Source organism: Rhincodon typus, chromosome 3, assembly GCF_021869965.1.
Source record: "Rhincodon typus isolate 14 chromosome 3, sRhiTyp1.1, whole genome shotgun sequence".
Taxonomy (NCBI): Eukaryota; Metazoa; Chordata; class Chondrichthyes; order Orectolobiformes; family Rhincodontidae; genus Rhincodon; species Rhincodon typus.
In genome coordinates this window covers 28,854,786-28,871,816 of record NC_063334.1, presented here as the reverse complement: position 1 = coordinate 28,871,816, position 17,031 = coordinate 28,854,786, and the positions used below count along the sequence as shown (strand labels likewise).

Below are 17,031 nucleotides of genomic sequence, written 5' to 3'. Positions count from 1 at the left end.
TTGAGTGTTGGTGGCCATATTGAGTGTTGGTGGCCATATTGAGTGTTGGTGGCCATATTGAGTGTTGGTGGCCGTGTTGGCTGTTGATTATCTGATTGCCAGCCCTCCAGAATAGCCCTGGATTCTGCAGGAACTGCAGGATTCCACTGCAAGTACAGAGGAACAGCCATAAGCCCATTGCATTTTTATTAACAGATTTGTATATTTAAAGCAAATTTGATGTGGGAAGGAAAAGGTTGTTAGACTGGCTGATGTGGGAGGGCATATGATTAAAATTCCGAGAATATGCCCAAATGGAATTGGCAACTATCAGCTGCTGTCCCAATATCTGATGTGCTCTCTTTGCATCTCTTAAGGTGGTGGAGTGCTGGTGCTTGGCCAGGAGCAGGATCAGAGAGGCGAAGGCTTTAATCCTGCAGAGTCTTTTGTGGGTTCCTTGAGCCAGTTAAACATATGGGATTATGTCCTTACACCAGAGCAGGTAAGAACAATCTTGTACGCTTGGCATTTCTCTCTAATATATCCTAACTCATCACCACATTTGAAAGAAAGAAAGAAAGACTTGCATTTATATTGCACCTTTCACACCCTCCTTAAATTGCAAATAAATGCTTTACAACCAGCGATGCGCATTTGAAATGTACAAATCAGCTGCTGTCTTTTAGGAAAGGCAAGAAAATGACAAGGCAATCTATTTTGGTGATATTGTTTAAGGGATAAATATTGGGTAGGACACTGAGGAGAACACCATAAACTTGATAACTATAGGAGGAACATAGGAATATGCTGATAGGGTGATACAAAAAGGGGGTAGGAAGAGGCGCATGAAGACTGATATAGATTATGAACTGAAAGGTCACAGAGAAGGTCCTATGTAGCCCTGATGATAATATTGCCTCTATTACAGATATAGGGTACACCAGATGCATAGACAATTTGGCATAGATCAAATGCTGACATTATCTTTTTTTTCCCTTGAATATATAGCAAAGGATACATAATACTGTAAAGGAATTGATCAAATTATGGCACAAATTAAGGTTTTAACTGTATTAATCAAAATTGTTTTCAATAAAATGCACTAAATATAGCATTTAAATTGGTGTCAATAAGTACAGAGCTTTGAGGGGCCTTCGAAGGTTGACAAAGACCTGCGTCAAGCCCAATAGGTGGACTAGTTCAACCATACAAATTCATGAAGGAATCATGATAAGCAAAATGGATAAGACTTGTTTTTGTGGAGATATAGTGAACAAAACAGTCTGTCTCTTCCTACCATGGACGCAAATTATAAGGCAACATCCATACATAAAAGGAGACACAAGACAGAGCTGCAGCACTTTAGGATACAACAGGGTTGACTTAACCGCTAAAACTTCCCATAAAGATTCAGACAAGACAATGTAAAGGAAGTATATTGGATTGTGAGTACTGTTTTCTTTAAGTCGATTTGATTGAATGTCCAAGATTTTTTAAGTTGGATTTAAACATTGTGTACAGATGTAAAGGAGAATAGTCGTTATGATCATCTTTGATATTCTGCAAGTACAGTATTCATTATTATAATGTGATTGAGAATTCTTACGGTAAATATTTATAAGTAAATCCAGGCAGTCCCTGGGTTGCAAATGGGTTCCATTCTTGAGTCCGCTTGCAAGTCAATTAGTAGCAAGTCAGAACACAATGCAAAATAGGTGTTCGTAAGTACACGAAACATTTATACATTGGATCTTTATAATCACATCCCTCTGTGGGTTTGTGTTCATAAACACAATCTTTTGTAAATCAGGGACCCTCTTTCAAAGAGTTATCCTCTCATACTTAGATCCTCATGAGCCCACATCTAGATAAGAATGTGCTGAAATTCTTAAGGTAGGATTCTACGTGTTGTTACTGGTGGACTTAAACTTTTAAACAAAGCTTTATCTGCTATAAATAAGAGATAACACAGTGTGGAGCTGGAGGAACACAGCAGGCCAGGCAGCATCAGAGGAGCAGGAAAGCTGACGTTTCGGGTCAGGACCCTTCAGAAATGGGGGAGGGGGAAGGGAGCTCTGAAATAGAGAGAAGAGGGGTGGGGCTGGGGAAGGTAGGTGGGATGGAGATAGGTGAGTGCATGTAGGCAGTGGTGGGGATTGGTCAGTGCGGTGGGAGGAGCGGATAGTTGGGAGAGAAGATGGACAGGTTGTGTCAGGTCAAGGAGGCGGGGATGAGAGGGAGGGTTGGTCATGGGATGAGACCGGGGGTGGGAAGATTTTGAAACTAGTAAAGTCCACATTGAGACCATTGGATTGTCGGCTCCCAAGGAAGAATATGAGGTGCTGCTCTTCCAGTTTCTGGGTGGCGTCGTTGTGACACTGAAGGAGGCAACTAAACAGGAAGTCAGCTAACCAGGTGAAAGTAACCAAATAAAACTCTATGACTTCCTGAAGGAGAGTTTTATTCCTTCTCAGTAGCAATTAGGATTGGGCAATAAATGCTGGCCTATAGCCAACAATGCCACACCCTGTGAAGAATTTAAAATAAACTGTTCTCTCATTTTCAGGTTAAGTTCCTGGCCACAGCTTGTCCTGATGATCTTAAAAAAGGGAATGTGTTGGCTTGGCCTGATTTTCTGTCAGGAATTGTTGGAAGAGTGAAGAAAAATTCCAGGAGTATTTTCTGTGCTGGTAATTTATTTTCTTACTAATATAAATACATGGACGGCCACAATCACTAAAAAATCACTAATTGGTCCGCTCCACCTCATTTCTAGCCTCTTTCAACTGACAAGTTCATCAATAACTAACTAACCCTGATATATAACATTTCCTTCCCCTTATAAATAAGACAAGTAGCAAAGGACTTATTGCATTGACTTGTGTTTTATTTAAATTCAGATTGTCCCAAGTTGGAAGGATCCCAGCCCAGTCTCATAGTGTCCAGCTCTGACAGGAAGCCGGGATCAAGAGTTGAACTGTCTTGTGAATTAGGTTACCACCTTGTTGGAGACAGTGTGCAACATTGTCAAAACCTTGGAGCTTGGAGCTATCCAATTCCCTACTGTGAAAGTAAGTTATCATACACGATAACTGTGACCTATCCTTGTGATGATAACAGGAACTGCAGTGACTCACATGGGGAATACAGTACCTGTATGTGTAGAATTCAGACAGAATAAGAAGGACTTGAATTTCTGTGACAGGTGAGGCAGTATCAGAAGAGTAGGAAAGTTGACGCTTCGGGTCAGGACCCTTCTTCGTTCCTACTCCTCTGATGATGCCTGGCCTGCTGTGTTTCTCCAGCTCCACACTGTGCTGTCTCTAACTCCAGCATCTGCAGTTCTTGCTACCTCCTCTCACTTGAATTTCTGTAGTGTCTTTCACAATCTGAGGAGGTCACAAGGTATTTCGCAGTCAATGAAACATTCTTTGAAGCGTGGTCACTGTTATAATGTAGGAAACTTAGCATCCAGTTTGCGCACAGCGACTCCCACAAGTGGCAATATGATAGTGATCATATGATCTATTTTCTGCGATGCTTGTTTTGGAATGAATATTAGGCGAGGAAATCTCCTGTTCTTCAAAATAGCGCCGTCTTCTATGTCTGCCTAAAGGTATTTGGGGCTGTGAGTAAGCACCTCATTCAAAAGCTGGCACTTCCAACAGTACAGTCACCCTATAGGTATTCAAAAGGGAATGTCAGTTTTAATTGTACTCTTAAGCATCAGAGGAAATTTATAATAAGCACCTTATTCTCAGCCTAGAAGACTCAGGGCAGTCTCTAAAAGGGAACTTGCACACACAATCTTCTGACTTGAAAACAGGATTTGATATACTCTTAACAACCAAGTGAAGGAAAGATCTGGAGCCAAGTTGTTCCAACTTTGTAAACTTTGTTTGCAAAGATGCACGTTACAGGCATTCATCTCCAAACCCAACCATCCAGACCACTCATTGAGGGTCTTGCTAAGGAGCTTGGAATTAACCTCTGCCATCTGGAATTCTGCCCAATGGCCCCTGCTGGAAAGTGGTCATTGTCTAAAATCACTACTAAGACTGACACAAGAAAATATAGTTTATAATATAGTCAAGGCTGACACATAAAGAATGGTTACATTGACCAGGCACTAGAGGGAGACTGCAATCTGTGAAACAACATTGTCATCATGAGTCAGCATCTTTGGAAAATGACAGTGGTACAAGCAACATCATGAAACTCAAGTAAATAACATTGCCTGGAAATTATTGTACAATGGGTCATTAATCATTGAAATATTAAATCTCATTTAGTGGTGTTTGGTCTCTGTTTACCTTTCTTTGGTCATCACTGCTGTGAAAACAGCAGCCAATTTGCCCATAACATACAGCAATGTAACAATGCCCGGGTAATCTGCTTTCTTGAGATATTGATAGAGAATAAATATGGACAAGGACACTCAGGAGAATCACTTCCCTCCTCCACTTCTTCAAATCAAGGACTTTTAATGCGTGGTAGATACAGCGAGATATTATCTGAATTGAAATATAAACATTTCTTCCCAGCCTTCAGGCCTTTAGACTCCTGGAAGTTTCTGATTTGTGTTTTGTCTTCGATTTTGGATTACAGTTTCTGTAGAAGAGACACAGCAAATTCCTGTTCCTATTATTTTGTGTGTGATTTTCAGGAATCAATTGTGGCGCGCCTCCTTTCCTGGACAATGGGAGCTTTGCTGCTGAAGATTACCTCTTTGGCACTGCTGCCTCCTACCTGTGTAACAACGGTTATTACCTGCTGGGGGATTACAAACTCTTTTGTGCCGACGATGGACATTGGACTGGTGTTGTGCCTGTCTGCCTTGGTGAGTTGATAAAGAAAACATAACCCAAAAGATTTAAGAGTTGATACCAAGGACCTGAACTAAATTTAATATGTCTTATATGAAAGAGAGACTTGCATTTCGAGATTATCTTTCAAAACCGCAGGGTGTCCCAAAGCACTTTACACTTCTGAAGTGTAATGAAGGAAATGCAGCAGCTAATTTATGTACAGCAAGATCCCACAAACTGCAACATGATGTTTACTGGAACATCTGTTTTAGTAATGTTTGACTGTAGGATAAATTTTGGCACAGAACACAAGGAGAGAACTCCATCTGGGTCAGCAAATGGGGCCTCAGTTTAACATCTCATCTGCAAGGCCCATTGAAAAATGCAGCACTGCCTCAATGCTGCATTGGGAGTGGCTGTGTTATTATCAGTTCATTCACTCCCTGATTTGGAACTATGAAGTCATTAACTTCTGAGTCAAAGGTGAAAATGCAACTTGCTGAGTCATAATGCAGTAAGATTATGGGGATACATTAATGTTTGTGCTGAGGTTTACACTGACCTTTCTTTACCTACAGTAAATTCTTCTTAAAATTGCAGCAACGTTAATCCTATTCAACAGGGAATAAATTACACCCAATCAGCAAAGGTATTGGGGTCGATAAATTCATGAGGGGCTTTTTAAAAATGGATTGCTAGTGGCTGCCTGAGTTGAGTGCAGGTCTTAGATTAATATTGAAATAAGGCCCATGAAGTACCATTTCAGACACTGACTCCTAAATATAATGCAGCAGCTTTGAAGGGGACATCTAGATTAAAATGATACACATTCATTGGAATTTTCTTTTGAACTATTCCAAGCCTCTTTTTGAGATTTCCACATCACAGGTTATTTTGTAATGTCACTGTATTTACACTCTTATCGTTTCCTCCGTTATCATGCCCGATGCATATCGTACTAATAATACACTCACTCTCATTCATTAAAAATCATTGTTATCTATTGTTTCAGATCTTGATGAATGTGCATTAGGGTCAGATTGTGACACGAGGTCTGAATGCATCAATACTGTTGGGTCCTACACTTGCACCTGCAGGCCACCATATACTGGCGATGGAAAGAACTGCACTGGTACAGTTGCTGTGATCGTGTTTAATGATAATGGTCTAATAGTTGATCTCTCACCAGGGATCGATTAATATCATGAATTAGATTATTTAAAACAGTAAACCACCTTATGTTATCAAGCAAGCCAACTGATGACAGTGCATGCAGTTTGCAAACTCACAGCAGACTAACCAGCAGGCAGAGTTACAATATTGTACACACTCAGCACATGGAATCCTTAAAGATGAACTCGCTTAAAGGCAGCATACACATACAAAAGGCTATCAGGCCACATTTATTGCCCATCCCAAATTGATTTGAAGATACTACAAGTTAGTTGTGTTATTGGGATTGGAGTCACATGTAATCCAATCTAGATAAGGTAGGGGCGTATGGCGGGTTCTCTTCCCTGAAAGAAACTACTGAACTAGTTGGGTTTTTTTTTGGCAATACGGCAACATCTTTGCTTACTTTATCAAAATCTATTTTACCTGCTGGTAATTTAATTCCCAATCTCTGCATTACACACCATTACATATTAGAAACAGCTTACTATTTCTGATTTGGCCAATAGTCATGAAGTGATCATTTTATTTTCTTAAAAGGATCCTCCTTACAATCAACAGCCAGGAAAACCGAGTAAATTCTTTGTTGCTGTACAACTTTTGTTAGTTATTGAAATAGGAATTTGGCCTGCATGGAGAAATGGAATAATTATTAAGAATTTGTAAAGTAGCTGAAATGCTGCAATGGAATTTAATGCAGGTGATAATTTTTTTTCAAAAGGGCCAAATAATAAGCTGAAAATTTATTTCTTATTCAATTTGCATTGATTTCCTGAATCTGTGTGAAAATTTAATACCATATAAAAACCTCTTCATTCAGTGTGCAGTGCAAACGCAATATACCACAGGAACTGATTGAGGTGAATACATTTAAGGGAAGCTAAGTAAGTACAAGAACGAAAAAGGAATAGAAGAAAATGTCATTTGAGTGCAAGGAAGGGGGTGGTGGACTGAGGGTTGTGTGGTGCATGCATACCAGCAGGAATCAGTTAGGCTGAATAGCGTATTTCTGTACTGTAAATTGAATGTGATTCAGTGTAGAAATGGCTTAATTTCTTTCTTTCACACTTCCTCAGATCCAATTAGTTGTAGAGATCCTGGGAGACCTGCTCATGGATTGGCTCAGGGCGATGTGCACTTTGTTGGAAGTCAGGTGACCTTTTCTTGTGAGGAAGGATACCAATTGAATGGCACTAAGACTGTCACATGTCTAGAGGATGGACTGTGGAGTGATACAATACCTCATTGCCAAGGTGTGTAACCAGAGGCACGACCTGTTGTTGTGAAAGACATTGGAAAAGAGGGCAAAAGAAGTGATTTACAAGATTAATACCAGAACTGAGAGCCCGGTGGATGGCGATCTGATTGAGATATTTAAAATTATGAAGGGGTTTGACATAATAGGAGTTCTTCCCTTGAGGGGGCTGCCCAGTTCTCATGGTTGCCAGTGTGAAATCATATTTAATAAATCTGTTAAGAAATTTAGGAGAAACTTTTTACCTAAACAGTGAATAGAATATCGAACTTCATGCCATTGGGAATGTCTAAGGTGAACAATATAGATTCATTTAAAAGAAACTGGATAAATATACAATGGAGAAATGAGTACAGTGATTTGTAGAGATGAACTAGGAAGGGTGGAACCTAACATCAATTAGTTAGACCAAATTACCTTTATTTTTGAGCTGTAAGTTGCATGCAATTCAGTGAATGGTGAGAGTACTTTATTCTGAGCGAGGAAAACCCAACATTGAAAGGGTTGAAATTTCTGTCAGTTAACTTTGGTGTTGACTGGTAGTAAGTGCTGGAATTTATATGGAAAGTACTTGGTGATTAGTTGCCCATTCTTTCCCCCGTGATTGTGCCTCTCAAGTCCATTTATGAGGAAGTTGAACAGCACATCACGGTCATATAGTCAAGTCAATGTTTGCTTCCAAGGCAGACTCTGGGTTATTGAAGCCGTTATTCCTTATTTTATGCAAGTTCTATCTAAAACAGGTTTGTCCAAACTTTCTGCTTGGGCTGGGGGCATCCACATTTCAATTTCTCCCTTGTTTAGGCTGGGTGTGGGGGGAGGGGTTGGGCCAGTAAGCAACTTTCAGAAAGGTGAAGTTTAAACATGAGTTTTGGTAAAATAAATTTGTATGCAATAAATTGGTCATTTTAATGGGTAATTAATGAGAATGGTTATTAAAATGTGTCAAACAACAGATACTCAATTCACCTGAAAATGACTTAATGTTAGTTTCATGCCATTTGTAACAAACCCAGTAGGTCCAATCCAAAGAACGGTGGTGGGAGTAGAATATTTCAAAGATTCTGTGCAATGGGTCAAATGGCCTACTTCTGTGCTGTAAGATGCTGTAAGTTTCAATTTGCTTACCTCCAGGGAGATACCATAATAAGTTGTACAATTTACAAACTGAGTCATAAGGTGTGTACACACAAAACAAGATGAATGTATTTTGTCTCTATATTGTATAAGCAGATAGAATAATCCAGTCAGTCCCTCTCTCCCAATGCATCTACATGCCCTGCAAGTACTTTTCCCACAATTGCTCATCTAATTTCATTTTGCAACCATGGATGTCTCCACTTCCACCATCTTCATACTGTACAGCTCCATGTTATTACCATTCGCTGCATTAAACGATGGTCTTTCTCACATTCCCTCTCCACACTTGCCCAAAATCTTAAATCTATGTAAATGTGCAGGTGTTTACATTTCAGAAGAATAGAAATCTTTCAAAAGTTCATGATCAGATATAAAGCAGCATGATAAACTCAACAACACCAACAAGCAGCACGAATTGATAAACATTTAAAGAGAAGTTTCCTAAAGACCAAGTTCCAAGAGAGGACAAGGAGTAAATTGAAAAATGTGTAAGTAAATAGAATCTGGGAACTTTACCAGCATCAACTGAGGAGCAGCAAATGAAGTGACGGTGGAAAACACACCCTTGTAATGCATTAGAATCATAGAGTTATTCATCATGGAAACAGACCTTTCGGTCCAACTCATCCCCGCTGACCAGATCTCCTAAATTGATCTAGTCCCATTTGTTACCATTTGGCCCATATCCCTCTAAATCCTTCCCATTCATGTACCCATCCAGATGCATTGTACTGTCAGCTCTGACTATGTGGGGGACATTCTTGCTCTGCAGATTTTGGCTTCAAGTCCCCTCCAGACACTTGAGGACAAAATCTAACCTGAAACTCCCACTAGCACCGACGGAGCATTCTCATCGCTCTTCCTTAAACCACGTTCTGTTGATGTATTTAAACTTTTGAAAGTAGAAACTGAATTGACTTCCAAACTCTCTTCAGGAAACAGATGCCAGATCATGTAGGAATTTGATTGTTGCATAACACTTCGTTTTGAGCTTAAGTGGAGCCTATCTGCAGGGCTCCATCAAAACCAGTTTTCAAAGTTTACAGGAATTTTATTCGGGCACCTTTAACACATTTCTGGTTTTAATTTTCTTGTTTAGAGTGAATGGACTTTGGTCCCAGTAAACTCCAAACATTTGGGAAAAGAGATCCATTAATGCAGTTTAACAGCATTTGTGTAGAGTTTAGCCCTGGGCAGTTTCAGCTAGGCTCCATGCATAGGGTATAAAAATAGAAAAAGTTGAAAAAGCTCAACAGGTTAGGCCATACTGTGGAGAGTGCAATAGATTTCAGATTTCAGTCAATGAGCCTGCATCAGAAAAGGAAGATACCTGTTGAGGATTGGTTTTTCAGCTGTTGGAAGCTAAAACTGTTGTGTGGAGCAAGGAAGAGCAAAAGGTGGGCTGATAGAGTTGTAAAGTTTGCTGAGTTGCTTTGATGGAGTAAGTACAGAGTAAATTTTACAATTGACAACCAGGTCTGTAAGTAGGTATCATTGATTTACAATCATTGGACTCGAATGGGGAGATGAGAAATGTTTCACCCACAAAATGATCAAGATCCAGGATATCATTTATCTGAATGGTAGTGCAAGTTGATTTCATGAGTACTTTTACAAGGGAGTTGAACAAGTATTTGAGAATAAAGGCTGTACCGGGTAATGATTTAAAAGTAAGGATGTGCGAGCCAGCACAGGCACAATGGAACAAATGGCCTCCATCTATACCATGGGTTTTATGATTTTAAGTAAATTTAGAGCCAGAGATAAAAGGGCAAGAGCCAAAGGGAGAACTCTGTGACCTGATAGAACGTAATGGTGTAAGGCAAAAAAAAGGTAAGTAAATTGAGAAATGTGGAAACAGGAGATGGTTCTGGAACCAAAGTAAACGGTTAAATAATATCCAAGAAAACATTGAATATATTGACTATGATGTAAAATCAAAGTTAAACACTTTTGATGCTGGGTGTAGAAACAGACTGAACTCATTTAGCCATTTAAATATGCTGCTGTCATTCAATGAGATCATGCTTGAAATTTAACACCGTTGCATATGCAGTACCTTTGGGTTCACATTGATGAATGAATAGCATTAATTGCCACTTTTGAAGGACAGTTAAAATAAGCCCAGGCAGAAAGTCTGGCAGTATTTGGTTTGATTCTAAGTCCCCATAGTGATTGGAGCTTTTATTGCAGCATCTATGGCTGCTTGACTGTGCAAACATGGTAGCAAAATACTAATTGAAATCAAGAAAAGAAAATTTTGGAAATACTGCCAAAAGCTCACTCTGGGTGTTAATACAGTGATGTCTGGAGAGGATCCCTGGAATATTGTACCTCAAGGTGTTGAGAAAGCTTCAATGGGAGAAATATACTACCAACTAGACTGTAAACATCTCCAAATCTTTCAAATGCTGAGCATGACGGAAAAAGAGACAGCAATGTGGGTTTAATCTCTGTGGTATTATGGTGCAGAAGGAGACCATTCAGCCCACTATCTAATAAGCATTATGATTTAGTTCTATTCTCCTGCCATTAATTATTATTATATGAGGACGTTTGATTTTTTCACATCTCACAGCTCCAAAGTTTTCAGATCTCTTTAAATCTGTCCCCTCTCATTGTTGATTTTTGCACAACCGTGAACAGTCTCTACTGCATCCAGACCTCTCCTATCTTCCCAAATTCTGTACCTACATCCTTTTGAGTCAAGACACATGTGAAATACATTATTATTGTTTTCTCACATTAGTAACTAATAAACTCACTACTTTGTTAACTGAAGTCAGCCTGATTAAATTAGCTCCTTTCAAAACATAAATTCATTTAGGTCTAGGAGCGAGGTATCCACAAGAGAGGGTTTGTTTTTAAATTAAGCCTGTTTTGACCAACGGAGGGGATGGATGAATATAAAAGGCAAGCCAGATCATTCCTCCTCACCTGGGAGCTTGACAATTTGGAGTATCCTGTCTGAAACTGTAATAAATTGGGGAGCCTTACCTGGGGGCCTGCTCATAACAAAGGACAGAGTTAATCAATTCTTCATGTCAATGATCTTTCATAATAACCGTACTGTTTAAAGGTAATTTACCTCAAATATGAGCTTGCTTTCTGTCCGCAGTGATGTTGCCTGTCTGTCTGAATATTTCCAACATTTTCTGTTTTGAATAAACTGTGATTAAACTCAATGGTGACTCGAGAAGGCTATAAAGTGCCTAGTGACATAATGAGGTTTGTTGTTTGAGCTTATGTTGATCATCGTTGGAGTTGCATAGGAGGCCAAGAATAGAGAGGTCAGAGTTGGCGCAGAGAACTAAAGTAGCAAGTGAGTGGAAGCTCAATATTATGCTTGTGGACTGAACTAAGGTTGTTCATCAGTCTATACCAAGAATCTCACAATCTGATACCACAGCTTTTGCCCTCAGTGTAGTATCAGTATAAATGCCACAAGAAAGAATATCAAAGTCATAAGTTGTGTAATGAAAATTAATTCCTGAACCAAATATATTCTGGAAAATCATAACAAATTAACTAGGCATGTTTGCTTGGTGGGGCCTGTTTTGAGTTTGGACTAAAGATGGATAAATTTTATGGCAAGGGCTTTGAGGGAATTTGATCTTCATTGAAATTACAGAAAAGACAATAGCGAATTGAGATGAGTTTTATTCCCTGCATGATTAACTTTCCATTGAAGTCCATAGGAAAGAGTTGTAAGGGGAGCTGCCAACTTGTAGTCCCTCATTTCACATCCTCAGTGAAGACCATCAGTCATCCCTGTTTGCTTTTCTGCTCTGAGCACAGTCATATCCATATCCCACACTCGAGTTTTAGCTTTATCATTTTATATCGTTGTTTGTTTATGGCAATGTGACTTTTCTCTTCCTAGCACGATCCTGTGGGATACCTGGTATTCCAACAAATGGTACAACTGAAGGGATTGACTTCACCTTTGGTGGAAAGGTGGTGTACAGGTACTAAAAGATCTTTTAAAAAGGGTTTCCTTTTCTTTCCATACCTCCTTCACACTTTCCTCACAACCTCGTAAAGTTGAAGTCAATGGGAATTGGTGGGAGGAGGTGTCAGAGAACTCTCCACTAATTGCAGTCATTGCCAAACATAAAGGAAAATGGTTGTGGTTGTTGGAAGTCAATCATCACATTCCTAGGACATCGTTGCAGGAGTTCCACAGGGTAGCGTCCCCCATTCAATCATTTTTGATTCCATCACCTTCCCTCCATTAGGTCAGAAGCAGCACGAAATGCCAGCGATGGTGCTATCACTGATATATTAGCATTAAATCTGAGGTCAGTGTCAGATTGGAGCCTCCTATAAAGAGAAGAGTAAATTTTAAAAATCCAGCTTTAACAGCTCATGCAGTTCTAATTCTAAATGTCCCTGGTTGAATATATAACCGTTTATGTCCCAGGAGTTTCACATCGGAAGCTTGCCTGCCCTGCTGGATCGTGGGAACAGGGCCAGTAGATCCCAATCTCCTTTCACTGAGGTATAGGCTCAGCCCGAGATCCACTCTAAAACTGCACAAGAACCTGAGTCAGAATGTCCCTCTCCCACATCCAGCTTAAGTCATAACATGGCAATGCAGTGCTCTTTTTGGTTTGTTTCCCACTAATTTTCTCATTGTACTGAGTTCGAGTTGATAGCCCCTTGTTGGGACTGGAACTGGAAAACAACCCTCATGCAAGTGGCCATTATTCACTTATGGACTTGGGTGTCAAATAGGTCGGTAGGTCATTCCTTTCTGGTATCATCACATTCAAGCTCAACCAAACTTGCTACCCCCTGCCCAAATTTGTACAGTCCAGGCCCAGCTCAGCATCTACTTGTAACGTGAGCCAAAATGCACTCCAAACAACTGAAGCAAATGGCTGCACATAGACTCATGGAGTCCCTACAGTGTGGAAGCAGGCCATTTGAGTTTACACTGAACCTCTGAAGACCAAGCTTAGGATCCTGCATTTCCCATGGCGAATCCACCTACCCTGCGCATCCCTGGACACTACGAGCAATTTAACATGGCCAATCCACCTAACCTGCACTTCTTTGGTTTGTGGAAGGGATCTGGAGCACCCGGCGGAAACCCACACAGACATGGGGAGAATGTGCAAACTCCAGACACACAGTTGCCCAAGGAATCGAACCCAGGTCCCTGTCAGTCACTGTGCCACCCCCATATCTGGCGTTGCCTGAGCTCACTGTGAGCTAACTTGGGAGAAGCGGGTGATGACAGTGGGGACCATGTTCTCCATAAGTCCAAGCCTCAGTAACTCTTTGTTACGTCTCCCTGGAGTCTCTGCATTTCGATTCTGGATTCCATTTGGTTGCAAATGTCTGGGCCAATGCAGAATCTTCACAGCATCTAACATCAGAATTATCATAAATTAAATATTCTTTTCTTCTGAGGTCTCACACAATCAATTTGTCTGATTATTAATTCTCTTCCTCAGTGGTGTGGTTTATACTTTTTCTGACATTTGATTATTTGCATTGTTGATTATCACATATTAATGTGATTGAGGAAAAGTGATATTTAACATCAGCCAAGTAACCTGTGTTGAAGCTTTTCAGACATTGATAGATCACACTGTAATAGTTTAAGTTTTCTCTTATTTGAGCTTATTTGCTTAACAGAAGAAATATCATAAGGAATAGTTGAGGTGCATAGCATTGATGTAATTAAGGGGAAGTTTGATAAACAGATGAAGGAAAATATGCTGATAGGCTGAGTTGAGGAGAGACTGGAAGAGAGTAATATGGATTTTAAACATTGAAATAGATCCGTTGGTTCAAATGGCCTGTTTCTATGCTTTAAAATTCAATGTAATTCGATTGAAAGTTTGCCAAAGATTCTTTTTATTTATCTATCCTTTCTTACACAAAGAATAAATGCTACTTTTCTTCCTTTTTGTAGTTGCAATAAGGGATATGTGTTGTCTGGAGCAGCAGAAATCTCTTGTTTAGCAAATGGTAGTTGGAGTCATGAAACACCTACTTGTGAACCTCTGATGTGCCCTACCCCACAGGATACTGACAGTGGTAGATACGATTTGAACGGGATCACGTACCTTTCTACAGTTTCATACACCTGCGACAGTGGCTATCAGTAAGTTAACTGTTAGAGTGAATAGTAAACTTACTTCTTTCCATGGTTTTGATGCAGTATCCTGATCTCCCAGATATCTGTACTACTCCAATTTTGGCATCTTGCATATTCCTGATTTTAAATACCTCAACATCTCGGTCCTGCTATCTCTCTCCTCCTTTAATCTCTTGACCAAGCTTTTGATTGTCTTTCAAATGCCCCTTAATGGTGCATGGTGTCAAATATAGTTTTATTACTCTCCTATTAAATACATTGGTGTGTTTCAAAATGCTAAGGCACTGTATAAGTCCAAGTTATCATACGAATCTGACGATCTGATATGGTGCACTTGCAGCTCCTTTTAACCTCTTTTGACTCACTGAAGATTGCAGGGACCATCGACACTAACCTGTAACAGCACTGGCCAATGGAATGGCACCGCACCAGTGTGTGAGATCATTTCCTGTGGGGTTCCACCAACACTTCCCAATGCTTTCATTATCGGAAATAACTTCACCTTTGGAAGCTCAATTTCCTATGGCTGCAAGGAAGGGTAAGATCTTTTCTTAAATCTTTTAAAAAATGACCTTGTTCCAAATTGGAAATTTAGCAGCTGGGAACAGGATGAGTTTGTTCTACTCTGTGAGCTTGTTCCACTATTAATTTAGGTTGTGGTTGCTCTGTAACCTCAACTTAATCCAGTTGCCTCAGTGGCATACCCTTTGACATTCCAAGACAGATAAACCTGAGGAAAGGATTGACAGGCCAGGTTTCTTTTCTCTTGAGAGAAGTGGACTTGAAGGATGACTTAAAGGTTTTTGACGTTACAAAAGTTTTGATACAATGGAAACAAAGAGAATCTTCCCTGTTGTGGAGAAGAGCAGAACTGGATACTATCAATAGATAGTCACCAAGATATCCAATAGGGAAATTAGAAGGAATTGCTTTCCACAAAGAGTAGTGAGAATGTGCATCTTGCGAGCATGAGAGTGGTTGTGGTGAATAGCACAGATCTGTTTAAAGGGAGCCTAGACAAGTGTATAAGGGAAAAGGATATGGAGGGGGAAGGAGGTACATTGGTAGACTTAAATGAGGAACATGGCTTGCATGTGGATTTTAAATCGCAGCATGGACTAGTTGAGCTGAATGGTCTGTTTCTGAGTCATATGTCTGATGTAAAACTTCCCATTATAAAATCTATTGGTCTTCAAAGCTCCCAACCAGCCATAGCATTGTTCTCAGAGGAGAGAGGTTTTCTAGTATACTTTGTGTGAAAATGTGCTTCCTGACTCCCCTCTGAAATGACCTGTTTCTAAGATTCTGCCCCATTGCTCTAGATTTCACTAACGTCAGAAATCATTTCTCAGTACTTACCCTGGTGAATATTTTAGAATTTTATACATCTCAATCTGATCAACCACTCATCCTCCTATACTCAGGCAAACATAAGCCATGAGTACACAACCTGTACTCATTTAAATCACTAAGGCCCCCCCAAAACATGTACTGATCTAGGAATTTTAGTGAAGAAGTGATTCCCATTTTCTTTGTTTTAACTGATAAAACGTAATTCAATCAATGTTATTCTCTTGCTTCACTGGTTACCGTGCAAGTAATTGGGCCATATATAAACTTTGGATAATTGTCGGACATATTGTACATATATGGTAGGAACATTGCTAATCTGTGGAATTCTTTACCTCAAGAGGAGTGTATAGAGATTGGGTCATTGAGACTTATTCAAGGCTGAGACAGATTTTTGATGGGTAAGGGAGCCAAGAAAATGGGGAAAAGGCAGGAAAGTCGAGTGGAAGATTATCAGATTAAGCATAACCTCATTGGATGGCAGAGCAGACTCAGTAGACTGAATGGCCTAGTTACACCTTATAGTCTGAAAGCATAATTATATCAGAACAAAGGTTTCTATATTCTTCTCAAAAGGCATAAATTTAAAAAGGATCATAGGCAAAGGTGGCTTTGAAATAAACACAGTAAGCAACTCAGCTGATCATGCTCCAGCTATGGAGATGAACAGAGTTCAGGCATTGGATGCAATGCTGACAAAAGCATTCAGCTGGATTTTTCACAACCTGTGGAAATGAGGTTGGAGGTGAGGGGTCCCAGGACATGGGGGAACCACACACACTTTCTCAGGTTCGGGCTCATGACAGGATGGCTTCTACTGCACAGAAGCAGCCAATTAGAGTGATTGCCTCCCAAATGAGGAATGGTTTTGCAGTAGTTCCTACCAGTGGAGTGGCACCCGCTGCCTGTGCAGACCAATAGAGAAAGACTTTTGGGGACTTTTTTGACTCACCAGCAATCAAGACACTGAAAGGGTCAACCAGTAGCCACTTATTGACTTCAGCCTACCACATTTCCAATCACCTGACTCACCCATTGGGCAAGAGAGTGGTGGTTAGTTCTGATGGGAAACAGAGTGACCTGTATGCTGGGTTGGGAAAGGGGGCTCCAGTTATCCCAATCTGGGTGCAATTAGAGGCATGGGCGAGAGGCAAAGGAGTGGCCTCTGACTGACAGGGAGGGACAGCCTGTGGATGTTGATGTGCTCCATGGTG

The 17,031-nt window shown here is 40.2% G+C and overlaps 1 protein-coding gene across 1 annotated transcript in view; it reads left to right on the top strand.

Annotated features, from left to right (window-relative positions):
* svep1 (sushi, von Willebrand factor type A, EGF and pentraxin domain containing 1) overlaps nucleotides 1–17,031 on the top strand; it is a 176,588-nt gene that overhangs the window by 121,700 nt on the left and 37,857 nt on the right. The window contains exons 28-36 of the mRNA XM_048620145.1: nucleotides 357–481; nucleotides 2,546–2,669; nucleotides 2,880–3,050; nucleotides 4,646–4,819; nucleotides 5,800–5,919; nucleotides 7,037–7,213; nucleotides 12,239–12,323; nucleotides 14,282–14,473; nucleotides 14,838–15,005. Of these exons, the coding sequence (XP_048476102.1) occupies nucleotides 357–481; nucleotides 2,546–2,669; nucleotides 2,880–3,050; nucleotides 4,646–4,819; nucleotides 5,800–5,919; nucleotides 7,037–7,213; nucleotides 12,239–12,323; nucleotides 14,282–14,473; nucleotides 14,838–15,005 (1,336 nt within the window). The remainder of the gene's footprint in view (nucleotides 1–356; nucleotides 482–2,545; nucleotides 2,670–2,879; nucleotides 3,051–4,645; nucleotides 4,820–5,799; nucleotides 5,920–7,036; nucleotides 7,214–12,238; nucleotides 12,324–14,281; nucleotides 14,474–14,837; nucleotides 15,006–17,031) is intronic.